General features: G+C 40.7%; 3 protein-coding genes and 1 long non-coding RNA gene across 4 annotated transcripts; 3 read left to right on the plus strand and 1 right to left on the minus strand.

Annotated features, from left to right (window-relative positions):
• The first annotated feature begins 483 nt into the window (after positions 1-483).
• Positions 484-12,803, plus strand: LOC107799314 (histone-lysine N-methyltransferase ATXR3). The gene is made up of 20 exons (XM_016622410.2): positions 484-718; positions 900-3,389; positions 3,509-3,565; positions 4,024-5,157; positions 5,591-5,952; positions 6,269-6,802; positions 6,882-6,982; positions 8,120-9,170; positions 9,269-9,340; positions 9,492-9,602; positions 9,692-9,792; positions 9,945-10,044; positions 10,150-10,245; positions 10,457-10,624; positions 10,706-10,831; positions 10,937-10,990; positions 11,086-11,333; positions 11,416-11,524; positions 11,616-11,918; positions 12,417-12,803. Exons 2-20 carry the CDS (start codon positions 1,067-1,069, stop codon positions 12,591-12,593), a joined length of 7,227 nt encoding a protein of 2,408 aa, XP_016477896.2. The 5' UTR covers positions 484-718; positions 900-1,066; the 3' UTR covers positions 12,594-12,803.
• A 583-nt stretch (positions 12,804-13,386) lies between these two features.
• LOC142168710 (transcription factor bHLH117-like) lies at positions 13,387-15,020 on the plus strand. The gene has a single exon (XM_075229474.1). The coding sequence runs from the start codon at positions 13,644-13,646 to the stop codon at positions 14,715-14,717; it is 1,074 nt and encodes a 357-aa protein (XP_075085575.1). The 5' UTR covers positions 13,387-13,643; the 3' UTR covers positions 14,718-15,020.
• Positions 15,021-15,478: 458 nt separating this feature from the next.
• Positions 15,479-17,277, minus strand: LOC142168712 (uncharacterized). Its single transcript, XR_012698608.1, has 2 exons — positions 17,068-17,277; positions 15,479-15,990 (listed from the first exon to the last, which is right to left on the minus strand). It is a non-coding gene; the product is annotated as an uncharacterized LOC142168712 (long non-coding RNA).
• Positions 17,278-17,282: 5 nt separating this feature from the next.
• Positions 17,283-17,654, plus strand: LOC142167841 (transcription factor bHLH117-like). Its single transcript, XM_075227999.1, has one exon. It carries the CDS (start codon positions 17,283-17,285, stop codon positions 17,652-17,654), a length of 372 nt encoding a protein of 123 aa, XP_075084100.1.
• Positions 17,655-19,607: the final 1,953 nt, after the last annotated feature.

Genomic DNA, 19,607 nt, shown 5'->3' on the forward strand with positions numbered 1-19,607 from the left:
GTTTTTAGGTGAAATTTGTTCTTCCACTCACAAAACTTCAAGTTTTCTTCAAATAAAATGCATGTCCAAACACAACTTCAACTTTAAAAAATTATTTTTCAACACAATTTTAATTTTTTAAAGTTTCAATTAAATTTATGTCCAAACGCTAGTTTAGTGTTTTGAAACATCAAATATGGCCAAAGGGCTTGCGTCAAACCAATTGCAAAATAAAAATTTGGAAAATAAACTCTGCCCGCTGCCCGAACCGTATGAAGAAGAAGTTGTGCATTACCACCACTTCAAGAATGAATCTGTTACCAGTAACGCCTTCATAATAATAATACGAAGTACAAAAGGGGCAAATCAACGTAAATATAGACCAGAGGTTTCTTCTCAGGTCAAAAGCCCACCTTATACCAATAAAGCCCGAATCAGAAAATTCTTTGAAATTAAAAAAACAAAAAAGAAATTATATATCTACACAATACAGTGAAAGAGAGAGAAAGAAATAAATAAGAGAAGGCGAAATATAGAGATTCGTCATCTGCTAGGAGTATTTTCTTTTTTTTCTTTCTTTCTCTCTGCGAAATCAACAATTCCGTTCGATCCCCGCCCTTCCTCCTCTCTACACAATCACACCTCAAAGCTTATTAATTCAACTCTTCGATTCGACTCGGAGCTTTGACTCAGCTCTGCTTTTCGATCTCTCAACTCAGCTCTCTCCCAATTTCAACTGGTATGTTCTTCACATTCTAAACCCTAACTTTCTGTTTTTTTTTTCCCAATGATTTAATCTTTCAATTACAACTGTACATACTGTTCTTTCAAAACCCTACATTCTATTTTTGTTCTTAATTTGATGGATTTGCGTTGATTCTTCGATTGTTTAATGTTTTTTGTTGTTTGTGGATTTCTAGGGTTTTTTTCACCTGCGGAGATTGGAATTGTGCAAGCTGAATTACTTGAATTTGTTTGGGAGCAGCATGAGCATAGACAACCCTGGCGAAGAAAAAGATTATTAGGGTTTGGTTCTGGCGACTGTGTTGCGGTTTTGGCGGTGGGATAGAGAAGCTCTGAGCTTTCCATGGGCGATGGAGGCGTTGCATGTGTGCCTATACAACAGCATATTATGGAGCGTTTCTCAGTTTGTGGAGGCAAGAGTAAGAACAGCAGCAGCAGCAACAACTTCAGTACTCCTCCATCAGCAAATTCTACTTCAAAAACTGTGAGGAAGAAGATGAATGGTAAGATGACGAAGACGAAGAAGGAGAAAGGAGTAAACTTGAGTTCCAAGAGTAGTGGTATTAATAAAGAAATTGAGTGTAATGGTGACGTTGGTAAAGATGAAGTCGAGGAAGGTGAATTGGGTACTTTACCTGTTGAGAACGGAGAATTTGTTCCTCCTGAGAAGCCTTCTTCTCGAAAATATGAGATAAAGAGTGAAATTGAGAAGGGGGAAAGTGCATCTGATGTTAAAAGGGGCGATTTTGTCAAAGGAAGGTGGCGCAAGGCGGAATGGGAGAAAGGTGACTATATTTCTAACAGAAAAGGGGAGCTTGATAATCCCGGGTATGAACCAGGTGAATTTGTACCTGATAGGTGGCGGAAAGGTGATGGGGCAGCTGCAAGAGATGATTTTAACTATAGCAGAACACGCAGGCATGATTTTGCCAAGGATAAGGGTTGGAAAGGGGACCATGAATGGACAACGCCACCTTTAGCCAAGGACAAAGGATGGAGAAACGACCGTGAATGGACTCCACCTTCTGCCAAGGACAAAGGATGGAGAAATGATCATGAATGGACGCCACCTTCGGCCAAGGACAAAGGATGGAGAAATGATCGTGAATGGACACCACCTTCTTCAGGTAAGCATTCTGGGGAGAAAGATGTTGGTAATAGAAGTGGTGGAATTCAGCATGTGAAAAGGTTATCTAGATATGAACCTAGCATTCCAGAAAGGAATCCAAGGATTAGTTCCAAGATTGTGGGAGAAGAAGGCTCTTCCAAGATCGAACTGAAGAATGGCAATACAAGAGAATACTTTTCAGCTAATAGGTTGAAACGGCATGGTACTGATTCAGATAAAAGTGACCGTAAGTACCGGGGTGAGTATGATGACTTCTCAAGTTCAAAAAGCAGGAAACTTTCTGATGATGGAAGTCGAGCTGTATACGCGGCAGAGCATGGTTTGCGGCGCTCTACTGAGAAGTTGCACAGGAATGCACCTTCTAACCGGAGCATTCCATCTGACAGGTATTCTTCCAGGCATTATGAGACATCTAAAGGTTCTTATGACGGACATAATAGCAGTCCTCGTCATTTGGAGAGGTCCCCACGTGACCGGGCCCGTCATCTTGATAACTGGGATCGGAGCCCAGCCCGCCATCTTGATAACTGGGATAGGAGCCCAGCCCGCCTAGAAAAGTCTCCCTATGACCGAGGCCGTCACCTTGATCACAGTCGGTCTCCTTATGACCGGAGCCGTCATTATGATCACAGAAGCAGGAGTCCTAGTTATTCAGAGTGGTCCCCACAAGATCAAGGCCGCCACCATCATCGTAGGGACAGGACACCAAACTTCGTGGAGCGGTCCCCACTTGATCGGAGTAGGAATGTTTATCATCGAGACAGTGGTCGGAAAAGTGGACCAAGTGATAGAAGGGAAAATCAATTTGAAGGCAAAAGGCATGAAGGAAAGTGCAGCAGCCAAAAGGATGTGAGTGTGAAAGATCAAATTGTTAAGGATTCTGAGGTTGGAAGCTGTCCTGAAAATAGTAACTGCTCAATTGTTAAAAGTGGCAATCATCCGGTAAACAATGAAGGTCTGCCTCAATGTCCTGCAGTGAATACCTTGGAGCTTCCACAGGAAAATGGAGCTGTTGAGGAGGTGGCTTCTATGGAAGAAGACATGGATATATGCAATACCCCACCACATGTTTCAACTGTGGCAGAAGGAGCCACCGGAAAGTGGTATTACCTTGATCAGTTTGGCGTGGAACAGGGGCCTTCCAGATTATGCAAGCTGAAGTCACTGGCGGAAGAAGGATATATTGTGTCTGACCACTTTGTCAAACATGCAGATAGTGACAGGTGGGTTACTGTTGAGAATGCAGTTTCCCCGATGGCAACTGTAAATTTTCCATCAGTTGTTTCAGATGTTGTTACACAGTTGGTGAGCCCTCCCGAGGCTCCTGGTAATGTGTTGGCAGATAGTGGTGATCTAGCTCAATTCGATGATCTGGCACGTGAGGATAGCTTTGCCCCTTTGTTAGAGATTGTATCATGTCATGCGGATAGTTTGGCTGCATCTGAGCCTTCAGACAAACATCGTATTGATGAGAGAGTAGGGGCACTATTAGAGGGATTTTCTGTAATTCCTGGCAGGGAACTTGAGATTATTGGTGGTGAGTAATTCATTCCAAGAATTATCTCTCTTTTCACAACAGGGCTTAAGTTTTTTTTTCTTATAACACTTAATTTTTTTTCTTTTTCTTTTTCTTTTTTTTGCAATTCTTTGCTGCAGAAGTGCTGCAAATGTCCTTCGAGCATGTGGAGTGGGAGAAATGGGGAAGTGCTGAAGGTAAGTGGTTCTTTTGTTTCTATTTCAACTCTATATATGGATGAAGGTGTATTGTTCTCCCGTGTTCTCGATAAAGGAAGTTATTTGTCATCTTTTAATGAAGCTTAGGTGTCGGAGTATCTAGCTCGTGGGGCATTCAAAAATACGTCAGTAATATGATAAATATCTTTGTTATGGATAAAAGACTCGTTATATACATTCTTTCTGGTTTCTGTATCAAAACTTGGGCTATGCGATTGGTTTATTTTGTTTCTAAATGTGTTTTCGCTTGGATATATCTGGAGCTTGGTTTTTCCATGACTGGTAGCTTTAACATGACATTTTCTTTATATGCTTTTGGATTGCTTTAACCGCAGGGGTAAAGTTCTATTATTTTGTGTGCATAGGCTGTATAGTTTATTTCCATCTTGTAGATAAGGAACTTTATGATTAAGTATGTATTGGTTTCTCTTATGTAGGCGAACACTTTGTTCAAAGTTCTGATGAGTGCTTGTTTAGTTCGGAGGCGCAGAAGGAATCCACAGAACCAAGGACCAGTGTACCGTCATCCTGTGACAGGGAAAATGATTTAAGCTGCAGTGACACTGCTGAATTGTTTTCTGGTCTGTGGCCATGCAAGGGTGGGGATTGGAAAAGAAATGACGAAGGTACACAAGATAAGTTGTGGAAAAAGAAGCTTGTTCTTAATGATGGCTATCCTCTATGCCTCATGTCAAAATCTGGGATTGAAGACCCGAGATGGCTGCAGAAAGATGAATTGTATTATCCATCACACAGCAGAAGGCTTGATCTCCCATCATGGGCTTTTCTCTCTCCGGAGGAGTTGAATGATAGTAATGTTGTCGGAAGACCCAGTCAACCTAAACCTCCAGTGTTAAGGGGTATTAAAGGAATGATGCTTCCAGTGATCAGGATAAATGCATGTGTAGTTAAGGAGCATGGGTCATTTGTATCTGAGCCTCGCACTAAAGTTAGAGGGAAGGATAGGCATCCTCAGAGGTCATCACGACCATATGTGGCGACAGGTGATACTAAGAGGTTGTCAGAAGAAGGCATGTATCACTCGAAAAGCAGGCAGGACCAAGAATCACATGGTTCCCGTAAGAGCAGCGCGCCCTTAAATATTCCAAAGGATCGTGTTTGCTCAGCAGATGAGTTACAATTACATTTAGGTGAGTGGTACTACCTTGATGGTGCTGGGCATGAAAGAGGGCCTTTCTCGTTGATTGAGTTGCAGGTATTGGTTGATCAAGGTGTTATACCAGAAAATAGCAGTGCTGTCAGAAAGGTGGATAAGATCTGGGTCCCAGTTGCTTCTAGTGCAAAGACATCTGATCTTTCAAAGATGTGCCAAACACCTAGTGAGACTCTTGGAGCTTCTGTGTCAGAGTTGACGAGTTCTCTACAAAGTGCACCTAGTGGTGTTCCCTGCACATTCCAAGGCATACACCCTCAGTTTATTGGGTATACCCGAGGAAAGCTTCACGAGTTGGTAATGAAGTCTTACAAGAGTAGGGAACTTGCGGCTGCTATTAATGAGGTCCTAGATCCCTGGATAAATGCAAGACAACCAAAGAAAGAGAGCAATCCAGGTATGTGGTCCATGCTCCGGAAGATTCCCTTGTTTGCTTTCATTGTAAAGTGATTGGTTCTCTATAATGTCTAATTCATGTACCCACTTTCTGTTACAACTTTGCTGCATGTATGGGCTGCTTCTTTCCTCAATTTCTTTGGACCTCATCCTCCCCTTCGGTCCTTCCTTCATGTCCTTGTATGCATTTGTGATTTGAAAGACTATTTTTGTTCCGAATTATGTAAAAAAGTCACAAAGCCAGCCTGGATTCAGAATAAGACATGCTTGTGCGATTCACAAATTATATTCTAATGGCAGTTACATATTCTTTATAATGTGGCCTATTGTGACACAAAAGACTCTGATTACTGAACTAATTCTTCTTTCTCTGTCTGTTTTTCTCCCCTCTTTGTATGTTACTTCTGATTCTCTTAAGTATCTCTACCTGACAGATTTCCGTGCCAGCAAAAAGGCGAGGTTTCATGGAAGTGAAGAAGAGTATGAAATGGAAGAGGACATATCAGGATTCCAGAATGATGAATGCCAATTTGATGACTTATGTGGTGATGAAACTTTCAATAGAGAAACCATTACCAAACCTGGAATCGAAAGTGGAAGCTGGGGTCTACTGGATGGTCGTGTGCTTGCTCGGATCTTTCATTTCCTTAAAGCTGATGTTAAATCTCTTGCTTATGCTGCTTTGACTTGTAAGCATTGGAGATCCACAGTAAAGATTTATAAGGGTATCTCCAGTCAGGTTGACCTGCTATCTGTTGCTTCCAGTTGCACTGATTCCACAATGCTGAAAATAATGGTATGCTTTTGCTTTCATGGCATTGGACTGCTCATCTCTTCTCCTACTAGCTCCCTAACAACAATACCAACAAGTGGGGTCTGGGGAGGGTAGTGCATACGCAGCCTTACCCCTACCTTGTGAAGGTAGAGAGGCTGTTTCCGATAGACCCTCGGCTAAGTAAAGATGAAAAAGAAGCAGTAGCAACAAACATTAAGAAAGTAGCTCCTACTAGCTCCCTAATTGGAAATATTTTAAGAAAGTAGAAACTTGTCAAGAAATTATGATTCCTTCAAGAGTAACACATTTTTTGTTTTTTTTTTCCGTCATTTTGCAGAATGGTTACAACAAAGAAAAGATAACTTTCTTGGTTTTGCGTGACTGTACTGGCATAACTCCCAGAATGCTTGAGGATGTTCTTCATTCATTCTCTTGTTTATCCTATATAGATATTAGAGGTTGCAGCCAACTTGAAGATGTTGCTGTTAAGTTTCCAAATGTTAACTGGATTAGAAGCAGGAGCTCAAATTTGAAAGTAAAGAGCCTCAAGAACATTTCTGATAAAACTTCATCATCCTATAGAACTTTTAATAGTCAGGAGAATCAGATGGATGATTCAATTGGACTGAGGGACTATTTGGAAAATTCAGAAAAGAGAGAGTCTGCCAACCAGTTGTTCCGCCGAAGCTTGTATAAACGTGCGAAGGTTTTTGATGCTCGAAAGTCCTCCTCCATTCTGTCTAGGGATGCCCAATTGAGGCATTTGGCAATGAGAAAATCGAGAAATGGTTTCAAGAGGATGAAAGAATTTCTCGCTTCAAGTCTAAGGGAGATAATGAAGGAAAATACTTTCGAGTTTTTTGTTCCAAAGGTACTATTATATCCTCTTTGCTTAGCTGCTTTAAAATACTGTTTGAGATGCTTCTAAACCTTGTCCACCTTTCCTTTAGGTTCGAGGAATTGAGGAGAAAATCAAAAGCGGATATTATGCTAGCCGTGGCTTGAGCTCTGCCAAAGAGGATATAAGTCGAATGTGCCGGGATGCACTAAAGTAAGTTTCATATTACGTATTGTGTATGATTCTTTAGCTTCACTGGGTCTTTGCAATAGCTGAATTGTGACTTTTCTGTTTTGGGAGAAAAATGCATATTTGGTCCCTCTATTATATCCTATTTGTACCTTTGATTCCTCTACTCAATCAATCAGTCAACTACGACTCAATCCCTAACGACTCGGGATCAACTGTATTAATCCTCTCTCAGTTGTTCCCAAATTAACTTCAGGAAACTGTGTCAATTTAGTCGAATAATAAACAAAACTAGCTAAATTCTAGTAACTTCGTCAACCTGTGATCAATAGTGATCGCCTTTTCAAAAGAGGCATATTTGTGTTTAGATCTCTATTTTTAAGGAATAGTATGTTCCTAAAGGAGTATGGATCTGATAAAATCACTATTCCCTGTTAAAGATGAGACCTAAAAGATGAAATACTCCTATAGACAATGGTTCACATTCGTCATGAGTCCTGGGTTTATGGAACAATTAAAGCCTTGTTTCTTTAGGATTTGAGTGACTGCACACTCTTACTGAAGGCTAAATGTGCAACGAGGGAGCTAGTACGTACATCAAAACGACTTTCATTTCCTTCAGACAATTGAGGAACCTAGAAAGTCGTCAAAAGTATTTACATCAGTCAATCTTGATGTTACACCTAGAGTACAGAACTGTTAGGCTCTAATTTAACCAAGTGTACTGCTGTGTATTTGTTTTCAAAACACCTGAAATTTATTCCTTCCATCCTGACGAGAAATGCATAGAGGGACAGTGTTCCTACCGTCTTTAAGCTGCTTCTTCATTCTCTGCCCATGTCAACTGATTATAGCCACTGCCAATATTGCTCGATGTACCCAGTGCACCCCAAGCACATTAACGAACAGAGTGACATGTTCCATGTTCTAGGGGATGCTTTGTCTTCCACAATGTTTTCCAAGGCTAAAACTGCATTTTTCTGTTTTAGGTTTTGCGCCTTTCCCTCTTTTTGGCTGATGCATGAAGGGTAAGGTGGTTATGGAGGAATCACATACTTGAATTGTTAGTATTTGTGGGAAAATTGTTCTGTTATTGGTTTGGCACTATTGTTCTATTTTAACATAATTTGTGATAATTTTTATTGATATGCTGCGGCTCAGATCTAAAAATCGTGGTGATGCCAAAGACATGAATCACATTATTGCATCATTTATCCGTCTTGCTACTAGTTTGGAAGAAGGTCCCAAGCCATTTTGTACAAGAGATGAGATGATGAAGACTTGGAAAGATGAGTCACCTCCAGGTTTCTCTTCTAGTACAACAAAGTACAAAAAGAATCCTGCTAGAATGTATGAAAAGAAATACTTCAGCAGAAGCAATGGATCTTCCTATGTCAATGGTGTTTCTGACTATGGGGAGTTTGCCAGTGACCGAGAAATCAAAAGACGTTTATCCAAGTTGAGTGTAAAATCCTTAGATTCAGGAAGCGAAACATCTGATGATCTTGGCAGATCTTCTGGTGATACCACAAGTGATAGCGAGAGTACTGCTTCAGAGACAGAAAGTGACTTGGATTTAAGATCAGAATGTGGAACTGCAGAATCAAAAGAAACTTATTTCACTCCAGATGATGGGTTTGATTCTTTGGCTGATGATCGCGAATGGGGTGCTCGCATGACAAAGGCCAGCTTGGTTCCTCCGGTAACAAGGAAATATGAAGTCATTGATCATTATGTTATTGTCGCCGATGAGAAAGAAGTGAAAAGAAAGATGCTGGTTTCTTTGCCGGAGGATTATGCTGAGAAGCTTAGCGCACAGAAGAATGGCACTGAGGAGTCTGATATGGAAATTCCTGAAGTGAAGGATTATAAACCAAGGAAAATGCTTGGAGATGAGGTGATTGAGCAGGAAGTCTATGGTATTGATCCATACACTCATAATCTTCTTCTCGATTCCATGCCTGATGAATCGGATTGGTCTCTCCTGGACAAGCATTTGTTTATTGAAGATGTGCTCCTTCGTACTCTTAACAAGCAAGTTAGGCGCTTCACTGGCAGTCATACACCAATGATGTATCCTCTGAAGCCTGTTTTCGAAGAGATTCTGTTAAGTGCAGACGAAAATCAGGACAAGAGAACTGTACGGTTATGTCAATTCATCCTGAAGGCCATTGATACTCGTGCGGAGGACAATTATGTTGCCTATAGAAAGGTGAGGATCACAAATACTAGTAGGTATCAATTTTACATTTTGGGCCTTTTACTAAATGCACATCCTTTCTTCCAACATTTGATGGATGTGTCTGTCAGGGTCTTGGGGTTGTGTGCAACAAAGAAGGTGGCTTCAGTGAGGAGGATTTTGTCGTCGAATTCTTGGGGGAGGTAAGAACAAAATGTTTAATTCTTGATTATATTTATACCTACCCATTCCTCCAGCTTTTCTGAGTATCCTTTTGCTTAATGATGCTTTGAGAAGTGATCATGCATTCTGAAAGATGACCTGAATTCATATATCTCTTAACGAGACATACAGGTTTATCCTGCTTGGAAGTGGTTTGAAAAGCAAGATGGAATTCGCTCCTTGCAGAGGAATAACAATGATCCTGCACCAGAATTTTACAATATATATCTTGAGAGGCCAAAGGTATCATTGGTTGATATGGAGGGTTCATTCTTTTGTCTTTTTATCTTCAAACGTTTTTCTCCAACCCTATTAATAATTTCTCTTGTTAGGGTGATGCTGATGGGTATGATCTAGTTGTTGTTGATGCAATGCACAAAGCAAACTATGCTAGTCGAATTTGTCACTCGTGCAGACCTAATTGTGAAGCAAAGTAAGTTTTGTCCTTCGCTCTAGTATTATGGTTTCCCTTAAGAGGTGTTGTGTGTGTGTATATGTGTTTTATGTATTATCCCTCTTTCTTTCCCCTTACCGGATTTCAACTAACATCTTTCTCGTGATACTTATGTACCTTTTTGTGAGCAGAGTAACAGCTGTTGATGGTCAGTATCAGATTGGAATTTATAGTGTACGTCCAATTGCATATGGTGAAGAGGTCACTTTTGATTACAATTCTGTTACAGAGGTGAGTTTTAGAATATGTTGAGGATCTGTTTAGCTTGAAGGTAGAGCCTTTTTCTTTTCTCTTTTGTGGATAATTTTTGTTAAATGATGATGTTTCATGCTACAGAGTAAAGAAGAGTATGAAGCTTCCGTCTGTTTATGCGGCAGCCAGGTCTGCCGTGGAAGTTACCTGAATCTTACAGGCGAAGGGGCCTTTCTGAAGGTACATTCTACATCTAATTTTGATGAACTATCTCGGTCTAGGGAGCTCCTTAAGCTCTTACTGAGGTTTTTGGTGTTTTAGAATTTTCACTTTTTGTGCTTAACATAGCATGCTTAAATCATTACGATGGACGCCTATTGTTCCAGTGCTATCACATTTGTTGGATTCAGTTTTTCATGCCTTTTCAGCAGTTCCACTTGTCTGTCTGCAGGTGCTCCAGGAGTACCATGGGTTACTTGACCGACACCAGCTGATGCTAGAGGCATGTGAAGTGAATTCAGTTTCTGAAGAAGATTATATTGATCTTGGTAAAGCTGGACTTGGAAGTTGTTTGCTTGCTGGTTTGCCAAATTGGTTGATTGCTTATTCAGCTCATTTGGTATGCTTTTGCACCGAATTGATTATGGATTACCATTGTATCATCTCTGTGCATTTTCTGAATTATCTATTGTTGTTGAAGGTGAGATTTATCAATTTTGAGAGGACGAAACTTCCTGATGAGATACTTAAGCATAATTTAGAAGAGAAGAAGAAATACTTTTCAGATATTTGTTTGGAAGTAGAGAAGAACGAATCTGAGATTCAGGTAAGGATGCTGTCAGCTGGAGTTTTATACTTGGTTTATATTCCCTTCTCCATCTGCATGTGCGTTGGTTTCTTTTCTCTGTATAATCTTTCTTGAATGATACAGGCTGAGGGTGTTTACAACCAAAGGCTTCAGAACTTGGCTCTGACACTTGACAAGGTTTGTCTTTCTCCTTTTTGACCAAGTCTTTCCTTTCATTTTTCTTGTTTAGAGAATGGCCAGTGAAATCTAAGAGTTGCTGGGTGCTTTGGCAGGTGCGTTATGTAATGAGATGCGTTTTTGGTGACCCGGAAAAAGCTCCCCCTCCTCTTGAGAGGCTCAGTTCGGAAGAAGCTGTTTCTTTTATCTGGAGAGGAGAGGGGTCTCTTGTTGAGGAGCTTCTTCAATGCGTGGCTCCTCATTTGGAAGATAGTATGCTAAATGATCTCAAGGCCAAGATTCGAGCTCATGATCCATCCAGGTCAGATGATCTTGAGACGGGCCTTCGAAAATCTTTAATATGGTGAGTGGTGTCATCCATGGTGTCCTAGCTATGCACTTTTTATCAAAAAACAAATTTCTTGACTTGCTGTTTCTTGTTCTAGGTTAAGAGATGAGGTCCGAGATCTTCCATGTTCATACAAATGTCGACATGACGCTGCTGCTGACTTGATTCATTTATATGCTTACACAAAGTGTTTTTTTAGAATACGAGTATGTGCTTTATCCTATTGAAACTTCTTTTGCATATCATTTTCACTGGACATTGTGTTGGTTTTGACCTGTATATCTTCTCTCTTTGCAGGAATACAAGACTGTAACTTCACCTCCTGTATATATAAGTCCTTTAGACCTGGGACCCAAATACACTGATAAGCTGGGGCCTGGTGTTCACGAGTATCGCAAGACATATGGCGAGAATTATTGCTTAGGACAGCTGATTTATTGGTATAACCAAGCAAATGCAGATCCAGATAATTGCCTTTTCAGGGCGAGCAGGGGTTGCTTGTCTTTACCTGAAGCTGGCTCTTTTTATGCTAAAGTTCAGAAGCCGTCCCGCCAACGTGTTTACGGCCCAAGGACTGTGAAGTTCATGCTATCTAGAATGGTACGCTTTATATTAATTTCAGCAGAGCAACCTCTTTATTTTGTGTAGTGTGTTTTGCTAAAGAAACCTACGGGTGGATATGCCAGAAGCTATATGCAAAAGAAACCGACAGCTAGATGTATATGTTTTAGTAGGTGAATGCCTTCTGATCGTAACATGCCTAACATCCTTTTGGAGTACTCTAGAATATCAGTGTCCTGGTTGTTGGTTGCTATGCTGTTTTGGACTGTGCTCTTCTTTCTTGGTGTGAATTTTCTTACCAAAGTATCTCATTGTTTATCTCGGCAAAAGTCTAGCATCTAACCTAAAATTTAGTAGGCAACATGGAGCAACCAGTGAATATTGTTACCCACGTAGGAAGTTATTAATTAGTAGGAGGTTATGCTACTTGCTTTTAAGTGGAAATGATATACTTGAAGTGTAGCTTCAGTCGATTTCAACAGTTAAATTATTATACTAAGTTGCTTCCACTTAATGCGAGATATATTCTTTTGCCAGGAGAAGCAACCCCAGAGACCATGGCCAAAAGATCGGATATGGTCATTTAAGAGTAGTCCCAAAGTATTTGGCAGTCCTATGCTGGATGCTATTTTAAACAAGGCTCCACTAGAAAGGGAAATGGTACATTGGCTGAAGCATAGACCTGCAATCTTTCAGGCCATGTGGGATAGATGAAATTTTGCAGGCATCAGGAGAGCAGCATTAGAATGCTGCTGTGTAGGATACTAATTCCTTAGAGAAAAGTGTTCAAGCTGTTAGTATGCAATTAGAGTCCCTGATTTCGTGTTTTTTCCTCACTTGATTCTTATGTACAGTTTTATTCAGTCTTTCATTCTTGAGCAGTTTTGTAACATGTAATTCTTTATTATGGAAAAGAAAATTAGTGAATGAGTTAGTTCCTAATCTTTAATTAGATGGAAATGACTAGAGCAACTTTGTTGTCAGATGGACGTGTATATTTGAGTGTAAGGTACGTGGGTTAGTGACACAAACGAAGAGAATCTATTCAACTTCATACTATTTACCAACCCTCATGGGTAAGCTGCATTTTATCGTTTTAGGTGAAATAATTTGGTTCTTTTGAGTTCAAAAAAATTGTCAATTCTTGCTGAAATCTCTTAAAAGGTGGATAGATTCCCCCCCCCCCCCCCCCCACCACCACGTACACACAGCTCTCAAGGATAACGCTAATTTTTTGGTGTCCAGTCATCAGAAACCGTATTTGCCAGATCCAGGTCCTGTAAAACAGTACTTTCTACAGTGACGTGTACCCGAATCCCAACATAATCATTCCCTTTCCTTTTTTCTGTTTCACTTCAATTTCTATTTTAACCCTTATCCAGATGAGCTAACATCGGATGAGGATTTTTCCACACTATGGCACGAGCCAACCGCAAGCCTACGTTTCCACCGTTGGATCAAAGTCCATCTAACGGCCGAAAAATAACCCGCCAAAAACTTGTAAAAAGAAAAGAAATTCAAATGAAACGGCATAGTACAATTAGAGACAGACTCAACAGTAATCACAGCTACTTGTCAGTTATATGCCTCTATTCGTTTGCCGCCACGTGTCCCTTAGCCCCTCGTAGCAGTATATATGTACACACAGCAACGAGATGCAGAATCACAGATACCATCATTTTATAGAATCATCTCTTTCATTTCCCCCCCGTGTCTTTCTGCGTGTATGTGAGAAGTTTGTTGAGTGCGTGTTTTCTGTGAGCTATGGAGAGAAAACCTCTACTTCAACCGGAGTTCAATGCCGGAGAAGCGTTTCTGCCACTTATGGCGTCTGATGAAGCCTTCATCAACGGCTTGTACAACGGCCTGAGCTATCAGTCCGTTTTGAGTTTGAGCCTCGACCACTACAATCACGGCGAAGAAGTGAAACCTCTATCACTTTCATATTTCCACCCTTCTCTCGCAAACGATATACCATACGCCGCTGCTGCTTCTCAAATGCAGCAAAGTTCGGCGACTTTTGATTTCTCTACTACTCGAGATTTTCCATGGCTTAAGGAGACAGAGAGTATTCTCGATGCTGATCAAAAGCTGAAATTACCGAAGCTGGAACCAGTAACGGATAATCTCCAGTTGTATCCGTACAACAACGAGATATTTTTGAATGAGCCGCCGTTCAACTACTTCTCTAACAGTATCTCCGACGACGGCGGCTTGGGCTACGGCCGTCTTCCAGATCTCCGTTGCCTAGAAATGCCAAACTATTTGGATTTCCACCTCGGTGACTCATCGTCCACTGTAAACCGAGTCGAACCTGTTAATTCACAAGTACTCATGAGTAACCAGCTCACCATGCCAAAAAGCTGCAAACAGTCTCCTTATGCTTCATCTACAACTCGAATAAGAAGACAGAAGCTAAGCGAGAAAACACGATCTCTGGAGAAGCTGTTGCCATGGGACAAAAAAATGGATACGGCGACAATGCTAGGAGAGGCGTACAAATACGTCAAGTTCCTACAGGCGCAGGTTAGAGTCTTACAGAGTATGCCTGTGCTGGTAGAAGGAGGTGCTTCGTCGTCTTCCTCTGGTTCCGAGGACAGAAATGGAAAATCCAGCTATGTAAACGAAGTGAAGGCGAATAGTTTTTATGGGCCATTGGCGAGGCTGGATAGGCAGCAGCTTTTACAGGTGGTACTGAACTCGCCTGTGGCTCAGACGTATCTGTACTCCAAAGGCTGCTGTGTTTACTCGGCTGAGCAGTTACTTCAGCTCAGGAAAATTGCTCAGAGGAGCGCTTTGTACCGCCAAATGCTGTTTTACTCCGGCATGTTCTCTTAAGCCAGACCATTACCCAGGTGCTTTAATTTGAATATTAAACTGATCCTTTTTTTTTTTTCCTCTCTGAGAGAAAGTGAAAATATAGGCTATATGAGTAAAGGAAAAATCTGTAGATGTGTGAGAATTAGGAACTACATTGAATAGGAATCAGTTGTTTGGAGAGGGAAGTAGTGTTAGCCGTTAGGACTTAGGATCAGTAGACGAGTAGTAGTAATAGCTTTCAGTCTATTATTCTCTTTTGCTAATCATTACATGTAAGCACGTGATATGAATCGCTTTTGGCAACTTCTTCACCTTTAGGCTTTATCTATTGGATTCTAAACCCTCAACCCCATTATGGTAGATGATGTCCAGCTATTTTAGCATCGGTTAAAAAAACTACCCCAACTTTTAGCATGAAAATTGAAGAGGATACTAAGATGAAAATATTTTTTTCTCGGAAATGATATTATTCAATATAAGTTGCGTACTACCTTTCTTCAAAAGAGAACAAGATTGAAACTATTATTATATGGACAAAATCAAACCGTCTTATCTTAATTGTGTTTTTATGAAATTTCTAAACGTGTAGTTTGTAGTAAAAAAATATACTCATTAGTTTTATATAATGTCTAAATATATAAATTGTATATTTAAAATTTAAATACACACACTCGCATACTCGAATTTCCTTCAGATCAGTATTTTTCCACTTGGTCTCTTCAAATGATATTCTAGCAGGAAAAAAAATGTGAAGGGAAAAGTTTGAACACATGCGATCGTTGTAAAAAACAGAAAATTTGGCAAGGGAACCTCTTTGGATATAGATAGCTACATCAATGTTCAACTGCTCCACAACCCACAGCTAATATTACTATCCACTGATCAATAAAAGCAGAGGAAACAGAATTCTCAGGAAGGCTACTTCCCTAAAGTATTTCTTTTCTTCAAATGTTAAGCCATCAATGCGTTATATAACCTAATATTTCGGTAGAATTTGCTGATCCCAACACAATCCTCCTGAAATATACAACTACGACGTTTAAATCCAAGCAATCTTCACTGACCGTGCTGCTTCAATTATGTTTATCACTTCTCTTGAAATATATTGCTACAAAATTGGTTTGGATGCAAAAGAAAGATTAATAATCATGTACTAATGGATTCAAAATTCAGCTATCCGAGCCATGCGAACTCCTTGGCACAAATAGAGCAACTGGAAAGGTAAGAATCGAAACTGTTGAGACAAAATCCAGTATTCATTTGTCAAACTCCCAAATGACTCCTCCATCGTCTGCGATCAGAGAGCAAATCAACTTAAAAGACAAACCAACAAATAGAGGAAAAGAGAAAATTGCTGTATAAATGGAGAATACAAGATAAATCAAACAAATGATGTGCTGCACTTGAAAAGGTTTCTGAGTGTCCATGGGATTCAATTGAGAGTTTTCTCTACCATTGCCAGGCAGTTTTCAAATCAAAACGCCATTTAAGTGGAGTTGGCTGCTGGGGAAAACTTAACAAATATGTTTTCCTTGATTATTAGACAAGGATAGACACTTGTAAGCAAAAATGTTCTCAAATGTGTGAAAGGTCAATTGCCATCTTTTAAAAAATGTTCAAGCAAGCATGGATCACCAAAAACGTGTAGAATGATGGATGGGGCAGAAAAGCATAAGAAGGTAAGAGAATAACTAGCAAGGAACCAATAACCACATTTCAGGGAAAGACAGAACATGATGTAATCAAACAGTTAAAAGAATAATAATAACTAGGAGTACTTTCTTTGAATCATGAAATCAGAGCAATCCATGATGCTTTCTTGTTGGAAGTTTGATTTTATGGGAGAAAAAATGGAGTATAATTGATGCAATGGAGATGTGCCTGGAGAACTACTCTGAGTTCAGGTCTTCAGGAATATGCTGTTAATCTTACCCTTTTGCCTTAGGCACCCCACAAGGGCTTTTTGAGGGAGATTATTTCCATATAGTCGGTGTGAGTCATTCTCAATTGCACGAGAAGAGAAGTACAGAGTAGAAATCTTATGACAAGCATTTACGGCGTCCAAACAATTTAACAGCCAAATCTGAATAATTGAGCAATATCCTCAAGTATTTTGATATATCCTTTAGAACGAATTATATGCATTACAACATAACAAATGTTTTCTGGGACCCCCCAAGATAGCTCGTTGGCTTTATATGCTATCAATAAGAATGGACAAATAGCACCTCACAATTTGCCTTCAAATAGAGCTCGTAAAAGAAGCTAAAGGCTTTCCACGCTATGATGTATGCTCAAATACTAAAACTGGAAACGGATGACATATACGCGATTCAGTCTATTTCGAATTATAGTAGTAAGTGATTACCTTTTATCTTCTTGTTGATCCATACTTCAAGCAGCATTTTGTGTTTACGGCCCAAGGACTGTGAAGTTAATTCACAAGTACTCATGAGTAACCAGCTCACCATGCCAAAAAGCTGCAAACAATCTCCTTATGCTTCATCTACAACACGAATACGAAGACAGAAGCTAAGCGAGAAAACATGATCTCTGGAGAAGCTGTTGCCATGGGACAAAAAAATGGATACGGCGACAATGCTAGGAGAGGCGTACAAATACGTCAAGTTCCTACAGGCGCAGGTTAGAGTCTTACAGAGTATGCCTGTGCTGGTAGAAGGAGGTGCTTCGTCGTCTTCCTCTGGTTCCGAGGACAGAAATGGAAAATCCAGCTATGTAAACGAAGTGAAGGCGAATGGCTTTTATGGGCCATTGGCGAGGCTGAATAGGAAGCAACTTTTACAGGTGGTACTGAACTCGCCTGTGGCTCAGACGTATCTGTACTCCAAAGGCTGCTGTGTTTACTCGGCTGAACAGCTGTTTCAGCTCAGGAAAATTGCTCAGAGGAACGCTTTGTACCGCCAAACGCTGTTTTACTCCGGCATATTCTCTTAAGCCAGACCATTCCGATTCCCAGGTGCTTCTATTTGAAAATTAAACTGATCTTCTTTTTTTTTTCTCTGAGAGAAAGTGAAAATATAGGCTATAGGAGTAAAGGGAAAATCTGTAGATGTGTGAGAAATTGGGAACTACATTGAATAGGAATCAGCTGTTTGGAAAGGGAAGTAGTGTTAGGACTTTGGGTCAGTAGACGAGTAGTAGTAATAACTTTCAGTCTATCATTCTCTTTTGCTAATCAATACATGTAACTATGTAAGCACGTGATATGAATCGCTTTTGGCAACTTCTTCACCTTGATCTATTGATTCTAAACCCTCAAACCCATATGGTAGTTGATGTCCAGCTATTTTGGCATCGGTTCAAAAACACCTCCAATTTTAGCATGAACATTGAAAAGGATACTAGTAAGATGGAAATATTTTTCTCGAAAATAATAACTATTCAACATATGTTGCACACCGACTCTCCAAAAGAGAATAAGGAGGAAACTATTATTATATGGAAAAAATCAAACTGTGTTATCTTAATTGTTGTTTTATGTCATTTCTACATGTATAGTATGCAGTTAAAAAAATGTTGTTTATGGACTAATGGCTTCGTTATATATAATGTTTAAATATATATATATCATCAGCTTTCATGCTCATTTTCCGTTGTTCAATTGCTCATGACATTGGTTTTCCCGTACGACACTGACAATCTAGTCTAGCGTACGGCGAGGACCTCAGTTAGCGCATAGCAACCGCACTGACATCGGTTGCTTAGCCTTACGTCGCCCTTCCAAGGAACTTCAGGAAGGCGCCGCGTAACAGTGGTGTCTTTGCAGTTCGCATTCATAGAAGGTTTGAAACCTCATGCTCGTATGGAACTGCAAAGACAACCAACTGTTACGCGGCGCCTTCCTGAAATTCCTTGGAAGGGCGACGTAAGGCTAAGCCACCGATGTCAGTGCGGTTGCTATGCGCCAACTGAGGTCCTCGCCGTACGCTAGACTAGATTGTCAGTGCCGTACGGGAAAACCAATGTCGTGAGCAATTGAGCAGCGGAAAATGAGCAACTGATGATGAAAGCTGATGATTGTATTGATGATGATGATGAAAGCTATTACAAGATGCAATGCGGTGTCGGGGGGAGAGACACCAGTACAGAGAATTGTTTGAATGCTTGAATGTTTGAATGCTTTGGTCCCCCTTAATAATGCTTAAAAAAAAATAAACCAAAGTTACATGAGTTGACCTCTGCTCAATTGCTCACGACATTAGTTTTCCCGTACGGCACTGACAATCTAGTCTAGCGTACGGTGAGGACCTCAGTTGGCGCATAGCAACCGCACTGACATCGGTTGCATAACCTTACGTCGCCCTTCCAAGGAACTTCAGGAAGGCGCCGCGTAACAGTTGGTATCAGAGCTGTATCTTCTGCTGATATGTTCTGTGGGGCTGCGATGAAGGTAGCATACTTGGAAAACTGGTCTACTACCACCATGATGGTTGCATGATTTCCGACCTTGGGTAATCCTGTGATGAAATTCAGGGAAATGCTTTCCCAAGATCTCTGTGGGACAGGTAGCGGCTCCAAGAGTCCCGCTTGTGCTGGGTGATCCGACTAGCAGTGCAAAAATGCAAGGGTCATGTCAAGGCTATCAACTCTCCATCTCAGCAAGTGAGTGGAATAGCCAAAGAAGCGCCAATCCAGCTTGGCCCATACAAGGGAATATTCGACCTACGCATAGCTATCATCGATGACTTCGAACTGATAGTGGGATTGGAATTCCTCAGGCAGACCAACACCATCCCGGTACCATATGCCAACATGCTCCTAATGATGGGAGACAACGGGGCCAAACCCCACACCATACCGTGCATATCCAAGAAGATGGCCGCTGAAAACATCACGGCCATGCAGTTTGAGGGAACCAACAGACCTGAACCCACGGTTCCGGCTGCC

The sequence above is a fragment of the Nicotiana tabacum genome, chromosome 2 (assembly GCF_000715075.1).
Source record: "Nicotiana tabacum cultivar K326 chromosome 2, ASM71507v2, whole genome shotgun sequence".
Classification (NCBI taxonomy): Eukaryota; Viridiplantae; Streptophyta; class Magnoliopsida; order Solanales; family Solanaceae; genus Nicotiana; species Nicotiana tabacum.